Source organism: Pristiophorus japonicus, chromosome 5 (assembly GCF_044704955.1).
Source record: "Pristiophorus japonicus isolate sPriJap1 chromosome 5, sPriJap1.hap1, whole genome shotgun sequence".
Lineage (NCBI taxonomy): Eukaryota > Metazoa > Chordata > Chondrichthyes > Pristiophoridae > Pristiophorus > Pristiophorus japonicus.
Genome location: NC_091981.1, coordinates 72472506 through 72485931, shown reverse-complemented (window position 1 = coordinate 72485931; position 13426 = coordinate 72472506). Strand labels below are relative to the sequence as shown.

At 45.9% G+C, this 13426-nt stretch overlaps 1 protein-coding gene across 6 annotated transcripts in view; it reads right to left on the bottom strand.

Moving 5' to 3' along the window:
- The window catches only part of tbc1d7 (TBC1 domain family, member 7), a 74203-nt gene that overhangs the window by 57437 nt on the left and 3340 nt on the right, over positions 1-13426 (bottom strand). For 4 of the 6 annotated variants that reach the window (XM_070880711.1, XM_070880708.1, XM_070880712.1 and 1 more), the window contains exons 2-3: positions 11469-11533; positions 2268-2386 (exon numbers count right to left, since the gene is read on the bottom strand). In XM_070880711.1, coding sequence (XP_070736812.1) covers positions 2268-2379 — 112 coding nt within the window. In that variant the 5' untranslated portion in view covers positions 2380-2386; positions 11469-11533. Of the gene's footprint in view, positions 1-2267; positions 2469-11468; positions 11534-13426 lie in introns of all 6 variants that reach the window. The other 2 variants (XM_070880709.1, XM_070880710.1) reach the window with 1 other exon arrangement.

Here is a 13426-nt window from a genome sequence, read left to right as displayed (position 1 = left end):
ACCAAGGTCCAATCCTGAGGCTTTCTGAGGAACAATGAACTTAAGGAATATAAAAACGCAATCCAGGAACTGGTCTCTCTCTTCTCTTCTGGACACACGGCACAAGACCTCCTGCTGAAAACCAGCCAAAACAGCAAGCTGTGTGTTCATCCAGCCAGCGGGACGTGAAGTATATTGCTTTTTATTATAACCTCATTTGTATCTCTGTTGTAACTAAGGTAGACCCGTAGGATAATCAACGACTGCTGTTAGATGTGCATGTGTGTGTGTTTTTAATAAACTGTTCCAATTATTTTAAAAGAATCTTCTCACTATCAATCTAATGCCAGAGATTCAGAAATCTTATAGGTGGAAGGTTTAGAAGTGATTTGAGGGAAAGCTTCTTTACGCAGAGGGTGGTGGGGGTCTGGACCTCACTGCCTGGAAGGGTGGTAGAGGCAGAAACCCTCACCACATTTAAAAAGGTGCTTGGATGGGCACTTGAAGTGCCATAACCTAAAAGGTTACGGACCTAGAGCTGGTAAGTGGGATTAAAGTGGATAACCTCTTGTTGGCTGGCGCAGATACGATGGCAAGTACTTCAGGGAATCGAATACGGCTAGAGTGATCTCCTGGATTAGTTTCGATCACCTGAGAAGAATTTTTCCAGATTTTTTTTCCCTAATTGGCCTGGGTTTTTAAATCTGTTGGCCGTGGAGTGTAAAATGTTGCAATGCATGGGGTACCGATGTTGTGTGGGGCAGACTGGTTGGGCCTGATGCTCTTTACCTTTCACCCATTGTTCATCGGTTTATATGTAACCTTCAGGGCTGCTGACCGAGGGTCATATGGCTCTTTGTCGGCTGGCGAGGACACAATTGACCAAAATAGCCTCCTTCTGCACTGTAGATTTCTATGTTTCTATCTCCAGTGCCGCCTCCTCTGCGCTGGTTGGTTGATATATATCTGGAGGGTCCCCTCCAGTTATCTCCCTCTCCCTGGTGTTATCTGCTCTCTTTCTCCTGCAAGAAGGGAGAGAGACTTATGAGTGAGTGTAATGGCATGTGCCTCAACCAATTGATGGAGTGCATTTGGTCAGGGTGACGATGAGTGAGAGGCATGACATTGTACAAGGATGAGGGTGAGTGAGAGTGGTGAATTGATAGATGGGGATGTGAGGAAATATATAGAAAGAGAAGGATGGTTGTGAGGAGTGATGCGCTGCAGTAGGCTTGTCAAGGCAGGGTGAAGGGGTGGGGTGATGTGTACAGCAGGAAGTAGGTGAATATGCCACTGTACTCACCATTCCTGACCAGCTTATGCCATTAAAGCGCTTTCTGCATTGAATCCAGGAGTGTGACACTACGCTCTTTTTTAAAATCCGTTCCTGGGATGTGGGTGTCTGCTGCTAACCTCCTCCGTTACCTCCAACCACACCTTCTTGGTGTCAGCTGCAGGCTTCTTCCTCCTGTTGGTAGGGAACAGTATCTCTCTCATTCCTCACAGCCCCCGGCAACTCATCCAGGGAGGCGTCACTGAAATGAGACTCAGCCTTTGCCCTCTGGAATTCATTCTGCCACTTGCTTTTCTTTTCTTCCCACTTCCAAACTACTTTTAACTTGCATGTTTAGTGTCCCACGTCATGCGGGTCCACATCACGCCCGCTGCTGCTGATTCAACGGGAAACCCGGAAATAAAATTTGAGGTAGCGGAGTTAAAAAGCCACTGACAGAATCGCTGCACTTATTGCCAGGTTTCCCGCACGAGCTATCGGACCCTACCCCCACCGTCCCAGTGAGTTGCAAAATTAAAATTGGGGCCTTAATATACTGAGGTTACAACAATCCCACCTTCAGTACAAGGACTGCAATGCTTCACCAACTTCTTGGGGAAACAAAGGGTGGGCTATAAATCCAGCTTTGCCATCGTGCCCACATCCTAAGGGCAAATTTTAAAATGTTTTCATCGGGTAATCAGCATCAATAAATCCAACCTCCCAATTCTTTGTTACACTGTACAAAGCTTTATAACCATTTATGTACCAAGGGAATAATGCAAAATGATTATTGCAAATGTTTTTGCAGGACAAGAAGTACAAATTCCATACAAACTTTGAAATCCCTTTTTTCTCTATTCTTCAGCGTAAGTCTATATTTGATCACTCGTTGGGTCAGACTTTGGAGCACCAACATGCTTCACCATCAACAATTTCACCTTAACTTTTCATTTACTATCAATAGCCTAAGTTAGCAGTATTATATTGAATCATGTAAATGCTTCAGGCTTACCTAACGGATCATCTTTCAGCAGAATCTCAAGGGATTTCTTCTCTTCAACACCACGGAACCCAACCTTTTCATAATAGTGGGAACGAAAGTTTCTCTGTGGATCCTCAGCCATTTTCCTACTGACAAAGAAACTGCACTCGCGACCAATGCTTCTTAATCAAAGCTGCAGGAGCCTTGGTGCAATATCATTGAATCAGTCTGCTGTAATTCAATTACCAGTAAAACATTTTAGTGGGAAATTTAACATACCACTTATGTATATAAAAATAGCACCAAGTAAACTTACAAATAGTTCTGCAATTCCCACTTGATATCAGCTATCTATCACCAAAATCGACTAAACTGTGCAGCACATACGGCTAACTATATCACACAGAAGTAATTGGAAGAGATGTTAAAAACCTCCCAGACAGCTAACCTTAACCAAATAATGGAGACGGAAAGGCTATGCTGAGCATGGCTGCCAAAGGTCACCATGAATGGATTATGCTAAATTAACAAGGCAAAAATCAGATACTTAAAGCAACTTCTGGAAAGTGGTACTAAAGTCAATGGTTGCAAAAGCTACAAAGAAGCCTGTATACAGTGCCAGGAAGAGTCTGGCTTCATAGAATCATAGAAATTCACAGCACAGAAGGAGGCCATTTCGGCCCACCGTGTCCACGCCGGCCGACCAAGAGCAATCTAGCCTAATCCCACTTTCCAGCTCTTGGTCCATAGCTCGATAGGTTATGGCACTTTAAGTGCACCTCCAGGTATTTTTAAACGTGGTGTGAATTTCACCTCTACCACCCTTTCAGGCAGTGACTTCCAGACCCCCCATTACCCTCTGGCTGAAGAAATTTCCCCTCAAATCCCCTCTATACCTCTCCAATTACTTTAAATCTAAGCCCACTGGTTGTTGACCCCTATGCCAAGTGAAACAGGCCATTCCTATCCACACTATCCAGGCCCCTCATAATTTTATTCACCTTCATACACGCTTCAAGGCTTACATTCTATAGATTACTAAATTGAGTAAAGGAGACTAAATCAGGAACACAAAAAAATGTAGAAATTGTCAAGCATCAGGACCTGAAATAAGACAGTTAATTATTCAAATCCGACAGATTTCTCCATCTACAATATATGCAGCGAGGCCTTCTGTTAATCACAAATGCAAATGTAGTAAAAGCTACTTTACTGTTCTAACTTGCCGTTTATGCACAGTGCCATTAGCGCAGAGTGCTTAGGAAACGCATCTGACAAAACTGATTGGAGTAAATGGTTCACTACAGCAAATAGTTAAAGGACCAGTTAGAATCATAGAAATTTACAACACAGAAGGAGACCATTTCGGACCATCGTGTCTGCACCGCCGACCAAGAGCTATCTAGCCTAATCCCACTTTCCAGCTCTTGGTCCGTAGCCTCGCAGGTTATGGCGTTTAAGTGCACATCCAAGTACCCTTTAAATGTGGTGAGGGTTTCTGCCTCTACCAACCTTTCAGGCAGTGAGTTCCAGACCCCCAACACCCTCTGGGTGAAAACATTTCCCCTCAAATACCCTCTAAACCTACCAATTGCTTTAAATCTATGCACCACAGTTGTTGACCCCTCTGCTATGGGTAATAGATCCTTCCTATCCACTCCATCTAGGCGCCTCATAATTTTATACACCTCAATAAGGTTTCACCTCAGCCTCCTCTGTTCCAAAGAAAACAAACCCAGCCGATCTAATGTTTCCTCATAACTAAAATTCTCCAGACCAGGCAACATCCTCGTAAATCTCCTCTGTACCCTCTATAGTGCAACCATATTGTTCCTGTAATGTGGTGACCAACTCTAGCTGTGGCCTAAGTTGTATTTTATATAGTTCAAGCATAACCTCCCTGCTCCTGTACTCTATGCCTCGGCTAAGAAAGGCAAGTATGCTGTATGCCTTCTTAACCACCTTATTCACCTGGCCTGCTACCTTCAGGGATCTGTGGACATGTGCTCCAATGTCCCTTTGTTCCTCTACACTTAGTGTCCAACCATTTAATGTGTATTCCCTTGCCCCGTTTGCCCTCCCCAAATATATTACCTCATACTTCTCCAGATTGAATTCCATTTGCCACTGTTCTGCCCATCTGACCAGTTCATGGATATCTTCCTGCAGTCTACAGCTTTCTTCATTATCAACCACATGGATAATTTTAGTATCATCTGCAAACTTCTTCATCATACCCCCTGCATTCAACACTAAATCAATGATATATACCACAAAAAGCAAAAGGACAGAGAAACATAGAAAATAGGTACAGGAGAAGGCCATTCGGCCCTTCGAGCCTGCACCGCCATTCAATAAGATCATGGCTGATCGTTCCTTCAGTACCCCTTTCCTGCTTTCTCTCCATACCTCTTGATCCCCTTAGCCGTAAGGGCCATATCTAACTCCCTCTTGAATATATCCAATGAACTGGCATCAACAACTCTCTGCGGCAGAGTATTCCATAGGTTAACAACTCTGTGAAGAAGTTTCTCTTCATCTCAGTCCTAAATGGCCGACCCCTTATCCTAAGACTATGTCCCCTGGTTCTGGACTTCCCCAACATCGGGAACATTCTTCCCGCATCTAACCTGTCCAGTCCCGTCAGAATCTTATATGTTTCTATGAGAACCCCTCTCATCCTTCTAAACTCCAGTGAATAAAGGCCCAGTTGACCCAGTCTCTCCTCATATGACAGTCCAGCCATCCCTGGATTCAGTCTGGTGAACCTTCGCTGCACTCCCTCAATAGCAAGAACGTCCTTCCTCCTAATCTGAGACCAAAACTGAACACAATATTCCAGGTGAGGTCTCTCTAAGGCCCTGTCCAACTGCAGTAAGACCTCTCTGCTCCTATACGCAAATCCCCGAGCTATGAAGGCCAACATACCATTTGCCTTCTTCATCACCTGCTGTACCTGCATGCCAACTTTCAGTGACTGATGAACCATGACACCCAGGTCTCGTTGCACCTCCCCTTTTCCTAATCTGCCGCCATTCAGATAATATTCTGCCTTCATGTTTTTGCCCCCAAAATGGATAACCTCACATTTATCCACATTATACTGCATCTGCCATGCATTTGCCCACTCACCTAACCTGTCCAAGTCACCCTGCAGCCTCTTAGCGTCCTCCTCACAGCTCACACCGCCACCCAGTTTAGTGTCATCCGCAAACTTGGAGATATTACACTTAATTCCTTCATCTAAATAGTTAATGTACATTGTAAAGAGCTGGGGTCCCAGCACTGAGCCCTGCGGTACTCCACTAGTCACTGCCTGCCATTCTGAAAAGGACCTGTTTATCCCGACTCTCTGCTTCCTGTCTGCCAACCAGTTCTCTATCCACGTCAGTACATTACCCCCAAAACCATGCGCGTTGATTTTGCACACCAATCTCTTATGCGGGACCTTATCAAAAGCCTTTTGAAAAGTCCAACTACAGCACATCCACTGGTTCTCCCTTCTCCACTCTGCTAGTTACATCCTCAAAAAATTCCAGAAGATTCGTCAAACATGATTTCCCTTTCAGAAATCCATGCTGACTTGGTCCGATCCTGTCTCTGCTTTCCAAATGCGCTGCTATTTCATCCTTAATGATTGATTCCAACATTTTCCCCACTACTGATGTCAGGCTAACCGGTCTATAATTACCCGTTTTCTCTCTCTCTCTCTCCTTTTTAAAAAAGTGGTGTTACATTAGCTACTCTCCAGCCCATAGGAACTGATCCAGAGGCGATAGACTGTTGGAAAATGATCACCAATGCATCCACTATTTCGAGGGCCACTTCCTTAAGTACTCTGGGATGCAGACTATCAGGCCCCGGGGATTTATCGGCCTTCAATCCCATCAATTTCCCTAACACAATTTCCCACCTAATAAGGATATCGTTCAGTTCCTCCTTCTCACTAGACCCACTGTCCCCTAATACATTCGGAAGATTATTTGTTTCTTCCTTCGTGAAGACAGAACCAAAGTATTTGTTCAATTGGTCTGCCATTTCTTTGTTCCCCATTATAAATTCACCTGAATCCGATTGCAAGGGACCTACGTTTGTCTTCATTAATCTTTTTCTCCACATATTTACAGAAGCTTTTGCAATCAGTTTTTTATGTTCCCTGCAAGCTTCCTCTCGTACTCTATTTTCCCCCTCTTAATTAAACCCTTAGTCCTCCTCTGTTGAATTCGAAATTTCTCCCAGTCCTCAGGTTTGTTGCTTTTTCTAGCCAATTTATATGCCTCTTCCTTGGCTTTAACACCATCCTTAATTTCCCTTGTTAGCCATGGTTGAGCCACCTTCCCCGTTTTATTTTTACTCCAGACAGGGATGTACAATTGCTGAAGTTCATCCATGTGATCTTTAAATGTTTGCCATTGCTTATCCACCATCAACCCTTTTAGTATCCTTTGCCAGTCTATTCTAGCCAATTCACGTCTCATACCGTCGAAGTTACCTTTTCTTAAGTTCAGGACCCTAGTTTCTGAATTAACTGTGTCACTCTCCATCTTAATAAAGAATTCTACCACTACCCAAGGGGCCTCGCACAACAAGATTGCTAATTAATCCCTTCTCATCACACATCACCCAGTCTCAGATGGCCAGCTCTCTAGTTAGTTCCTCGACATATTGATCTGGAAAACCATCCCTAATACACTCCAGGAAATTCTCCTCCACCACATTGCTACCAGTTTGGTTCGCCCAATCAATATGTAGATTAATGTCGCCCATGATAACTGCTGTAGCTTTATTGCGCACATCCTTTATTTCTTGTTTGATGCTGTCCCCAACCTCACTACTACTGTTCGGTGGTCTGTACACAACTCCCACTAACGTTTTCTGCCCTTTGGAATTCCGCAGCTCCACCCATACCGATTCCACATCATCCAGGCTAATGTCCCTCCTTACTATTGCACTAATTTCCTCTTTAACCAGCAACGCCACCCCACCTCCTTTTCCTCTGTCTATCCTTCCTAAATGTTAAATACCCCTGGATGTTGAGTTCCCAGCCTTGGTCACCCTGGAGCCATGTCTCCGTGATGCCAACTACATCATATCCGTTAACTGCTGTCTGCGCAGTTAATTCGCCCACCTTATTCCGAATACTCCTCGCATTGAGGCACAGAGCCTCAATTCGAGGAGTATTCCTTTCCATCTTTTGCTTCTGCCTCCAGTTTATTTCCCTCTGTCTCCCTGCATAGGTTCCCATCCCCCTGCCATGTTAGTTTAACTCCTCCCCAACAGCACTAGCAAACACTTCCCCTCGGACATTGGTTCTGGTCCTGCCCAGGTGCAGACCGTCCGGTTTGTACTGGTCCCACCTCCCCCAGAACCGGTTCCAATGTCCCAGGAATTTGAATCCCTCCCTCTTGCACCACTTCTCAAGCCATGTATTCATCTGTGCTATCCTGTGATTCCTACTCTGACTAGCACGTGGCACTGGTAGCAATCCCGAGATTACTACTTTTGAGGTCCTACTTTTTAATTTAGCTCCTAGCTCCCGAAATTCGTCTCTTGGACCTCATCCCGCTTTTTACCTATATCGTTAACATAGAAGCATAGAAAATAGGTGCAGGAGTAGGCCATTCGGCCCTTCGAGCTTGCACCGCAATTCAACAAGATCATGGCTGATCACCCACACCAGCACCTCCCCCCCCCACGCCCCCTCCACAACCCCCGACCCCCCCCAGCCGCAAGGACCACATCCAACTCCCTCCTGAACACATCCAATAAACTGGCATCAACAACTCTCCGTGGCAGGGAACCCCACAGGCCAACAACTCCCCGAGTGAAGAGGTCTCTCCCAATCCCAACCCCAAACAGCCCACCCCCCATCCCAAGAGCATGCCCCCCCCCCCCCGCTCCGGACCCACCCAACACCGGGAACACTCCCCCCGCACCCAACCCGCCCCGTCCCGTCAGAATCCTTCTCAAATACCGAACACCCCTGGATGTCGAGCCCCGAGCCCTGGCCACCCCGGAGCCATGCCCCCGCGACGCCAACCACACCACATCCACCAACCGCCATCTGAGCAGTCAACCCGTCCACCCGACTCTGAACACTCCCCGCACCGAGGCACAGAGCCTCCAGGCCCGACCCTCCAACACACTTCGCCCCCCAAGACCTCCGCTGCAATGTGGCCCCTCCTGTCCCCCGCCCTGGGTTTCTCCACCACTCTCCCCTCCATCCCCCACCCCCCTCTCCCCTCAACTTCCCTCTGCCTCCCCGCACAGGCTCCCAGCTTGGGGGCGGTAACCTTCTGGGGCAGGGAATTTTAGCCCCCAGCGTGGAAGTCCTGCTCCCACCGCAGAATTGGCCTTACCACCCCTCGGAGTGCAATTTCCCACACTCCACTTCCCTTGGGGGCAGCTACCGGGGCACGACTGGATGCTCCTGTGACAGTTTGAACTGTCACAGGACGGGAGAGTGGAGAGCATCAGTTCCAACTGTCACAGGATGGGAGGGTGGAGAGCACTCATGACATGCAAGCCATGATCCTTACCAACATATCCACCACAGACCCAATACAAGCGCAGATCGGGGTCAAGCAAGGCTGTGCCATTCCACCAACGCTCTTCTCAATCTTTCTCGCTTCAATACTTCATCTCACCTTTAACAAGCTCCCCGCTGGAGTGGAGCTAATCACGGGAAATTGTTCAATCTTTGTTTGGTGTACGATATGCACCACGACAACTGGCTGATCACCCTCCCTTTTCAGAATGTCCTGCACCCGCTCCGAGACATCCTTGACCCTTGCACCAGGGAGGCAACATACCATCCTGGAGTCTCGGTTGCGGCCACAGAAATGCCTATCTATTCCCCTTACAATCGAATCCCTTATCACTATAGCTCTCCCACTCTTTTTCCTGCCCTCCTGTGCAGCAGAGCCACCCACGGTGCCATGACCTTGGCTGCTGCTGCTCCCCCCTGATGAGTCATCCCCCTCAACAGTACCCAAAGCGGTGCCTCTGTTTTGCAGGGGGACCGAATACTGAGCCCTGTGGAACCCTAGTGGAAACAGCCTTCTAGTCACAAAAACACCCATCAACCATTACCCTTTGCTTCCTGCCTGAGCCAATTTTGGATCCAACTTGTCACTTTGCCCTGGATTCCATGGGCTTTTACTTTGGTGACCAGTCTGTCATGTGAGACCTTATCAAAAGCCTTGTTAAAATCCATATACCATCAGCATCATAGGCGGTCCCTCGGAATCAAGGAAGACTTGCTTCTACTCTAAATATGAATCCTTAGGTGGCTGAACAGTCCAATATGAGAACCACAGTCCCTGTCACAAGTGGGGCAAATAGTCGTTGAGGGAAAGGGTGGGTGAGACTGGTTTGCCACATGCTCTTTCCGCTGCCTGCACTTGATTTCTGCATGCTCTTGGCGATGAGACGCAAAGTGCTCTGTACACTCCCGAATGCACTTCCTCCACTTAGGGCGGTCTTTGGCCAGGGTCTCCCAGGTGTCAGTGGGGATGTTGCATTTTATCAGGGAGACTTTGAGGGTCCTTGTAACGTTTCCTCTGCCCACCTTTGGCTCGTTTGCCGTGAAGGAGTTCAGAGTAGAGCGCTTGCTTTGGGAGTCTCGTGTCTGGCATGCAAATAGTGTGTCCTGCCCAGCAGAGCTGATCAAGTGTGGTCAGTGCTTTAATGCTGGGGATGTTGGCCTGGTCGAGGACACGAACGCTGGTGTGTCTGTCCTCTCCGGGGATTTGCAGGATCTTGCGGAGACATCGTTGGTGGTATTTCCCCAGCGACTTGAGGTGTCTAATGTACATTGTCCATGTCTTTCAGCCATACAGGAGGGCGTGTATTACTACAGCCCTGTAGACCATGAGCTTGGTGGCAGATTTGAGGGCCTGGTCTTCGAACACTGTTTTCCTCAGGCGGCCGAAGGCTGCACTGGAGGCAGTGTTGAATCTCGTCATCAATGTCTGCTCTTGTTGATAAGAGGCTCCCGAAGTATGGGAAATGGTCCACGTTGTCCAGGGCCGCGCCATGGATCTTAATGACTGGGGGGCAGTGCTGTGCGGCAGGGACAGTATGGTGGAGGATTTTTGTCTTATGGATGTTTAGCGTAAGGCCCATGCTTTCGTACACCTCAGTAAATACGTTGACTATGACTTGCCTCGGTTTGTGCGCAGACGCGGGTGTCGTCCACGTACTGTAGCTCAACGATAGAGGTTGGGGTGGTCTTAGACCTGGCCTGGAGACGACGAAGGTTGAACAGGTTCCCACTGGTTCTGTAGTTTAGTTCCACTCCAGCAGGGAGCTTATTGACTGTGAGGTGCAGCATGGCAGCCATATATACATCAAACGCACTACCCTCATCGACCCTCCTTGTTACCTCCTCAAAAAATTAAATCAAGTTAGTCAGACACAACCTTCCCTTAACAAATCCATGCCGACTGTCTGTGTCTTTCTAAATGAAGATTTATCCTGTCCCTCAGAATTTTTTCCAGTAATTTTCCCACCACCAAAGTAAGACTGATTGGCCTGTAATTAGTCAGTCTATCCCTTTCTCCCTTTTTAAACAAACGTACCACATTAGCAGTCCTCCAGCACCACACCTATAGCCAGAGATGATTGGAAAATGATGGTCAAAGCCTCTGCTATTTCCTCTTTTACTTCTCTTAACAGCCTGGAATACATTTCATCTGGACACTGGGGATGTATCCACTTTCAAAGCTGCTAAACCCCTTAATACTTCCTCTCTCATTATGTTTATTTCATCTAATATTTCACACTCCACCTCCCCGATTGCAATGTCTGCATCGGCCCTCTCTTTTGTGAAAATAGACGCAAAGTATTCATTAAGAACCATATCCACGTCTTCTGTATCTGCGCAGATTACCTTTATGGTTTCCAATAAGCCCCACTCTTTATTTAGCTATCCTCTTGCTCTTAAATGTATTTTATAAAACATCTTTGGGTTTTCCTTGATTTTACTTGCCAACATTTTTCATGCTCTATCTTTGCTTTTCTAATTCCCTTTTTAATTGCACCCCTTAGGAACAAGTATGGAAGTTAAACAGTTTTTCTTAAAACAGAGGATAACAGATTCATGAAATAAGCCACAAGAAAAGCATAGTCAAATTACATAAATAAATTCATGATGCTACATTTCTGAAGCAAAAAGTGGTGAGAAGCCAAGTAAATGGTACGAAGATCAATCAAAAAAAGCAGACTTACCTGTACCAAATAGAGGGATAGGGCAAGACTATCAGGATGAAGTGGTCCTGTGCATCATCATCACCCTAGAGGAGGGAGAGGAAGATTATGTGAGAGTAAATCGGGAGATGAGATCAAGATCAACTCAGCTAATTCTAAAAGAGACAGGAAACCAGTCAACTGTTGAGGATTTTGCGCATTATTCTCTGGCAAACCAGGCTAAAGAAAGCAATCTGTAAGAGGTAAATATGGCACTTCAAAATGTGTACGTCAACAAGCAGACCCCATGTCACACAGGTGAGGTCGAGGATATGCCGGAATGTAATAAGGTTACCCATATCTGTGGTCATTACTGGTGGCATTGGTCCCGAAGAACAAAGTCACATGGCTCTTTTTCAACAATCAAAAATTAAATCGACTGACAGAATCTGCCATTTCAGAGGGCAGTTCAGAGTCAACCACATTGCAATCTGTTCAAGTGATGTTGACCGAGGGATAAATATTGGCCAGGCCATTGGGGGAATTCCGCTGCTCTTTAAATAGCGCCGTGAGATCTTTTACATCCACCCAAGAGGACTAATGGGGCCTCGGTTTAATGTCTCATCTGAAAGGCCCCATCTGACAGCGCCACACTACCTCATTGTTATACTGAAATGTCTGTTGCATTATGTGCTCAGGTTTCTTGAATAGGGCTTGAACCCATGATTTCTGACTCGGAAGTATGAGTGCCACCACAAAATCATGGCAAAACACTGCTTCAAAATTATTTTGAAAATATATATCAACACATCAGCACATCCAGCTGGTTCCAAAGAACAAATAGAATACTGAGCTATATGGCCAAAATAATCAAATACAATAGAGGAAAGCAGTGCTCTTATCAAACTACACGAGTGTTCTGTCCAGCTCTGTACACCAAGACACAAGCCCTAGAGGCAGTCAAAAGCAGAGCCATGATCCATGTTATAAATCTGAGTTTTGGAGATAGTCTGAAAAAATGTGGGCTGTTCAGCCGTGAATGAAGCTCTCTGAGAAGTAATCTGATTGAAGCATAAAATACAGTACAGTACTGAAAAGGTAAATCCGAAAACGATTGCAAACTAAATTGCGAGAGCACAAGGGGAGTCAAGTTCAAACAAGTAAAAGGACTAATATCAGGAAGTTCACCTTCACACAAAGAGCAACCAATACATAGAGTAGTAGAGGAGAAACCCCAGAATCATTTGGGAAACCATTAGATGTCATTGTAAGGGAGGGAGACTATACATTGTTTCTACAAGGAGGGACTAAAATGGGTCTAATATGTACACATCTTGTGAAAGACTTGGAGATAGTTCAGGTACAGGCGAGGTACATTCCCAGGAGGGGGAAAGGTAGGGCAACCAAAACAGGAGAGTATGACAGATATCAGGTTGAGAATACTAATGAGAACCAAGCTAAATATAGAACGTTCAGAGGGCAAGTGAAAAAGAAAATAAGAGGGGCAAAGAGAATGTATGAGAATAGATTGGCTAAAATAAAAGGAATCCAAAAGTCTTCTATAGGCATATAAATAGTAAATGGGCAGGAAGAGGAGGGGTGGAGCCGATTAGGGAGCATAATGTATCACTTTGCACTTTTGTGTTAAATTTCATCTGCCACTTGAATTAGGGAGCAAAAAGACCTACACATGGAGGCAGAGGGCATGGCTAAGGTACTGAATGAGTACTTTGTATTTGTTTTTACAAAGGTAGATGCTGCCAAAGTCATAGTGAAAGAGGAAGTAGTTCAGATACTGGATGGGATAAAAATTGATAAAGGAGGTACTAGAAAGGCTGGCTGTACTTAAAGTAGATAAGACACCAGGACCTGATGGAAATTGCAGAGGTACTGGCCATAATCTTTCAATCCTCCTTAGATATGGGGGTGGTGCCAGAGGTCTTCAGAAATGCAAATGCTACATCCTTGTTCAAAAAAAGGGTGCAAGGATAAACGCAGCA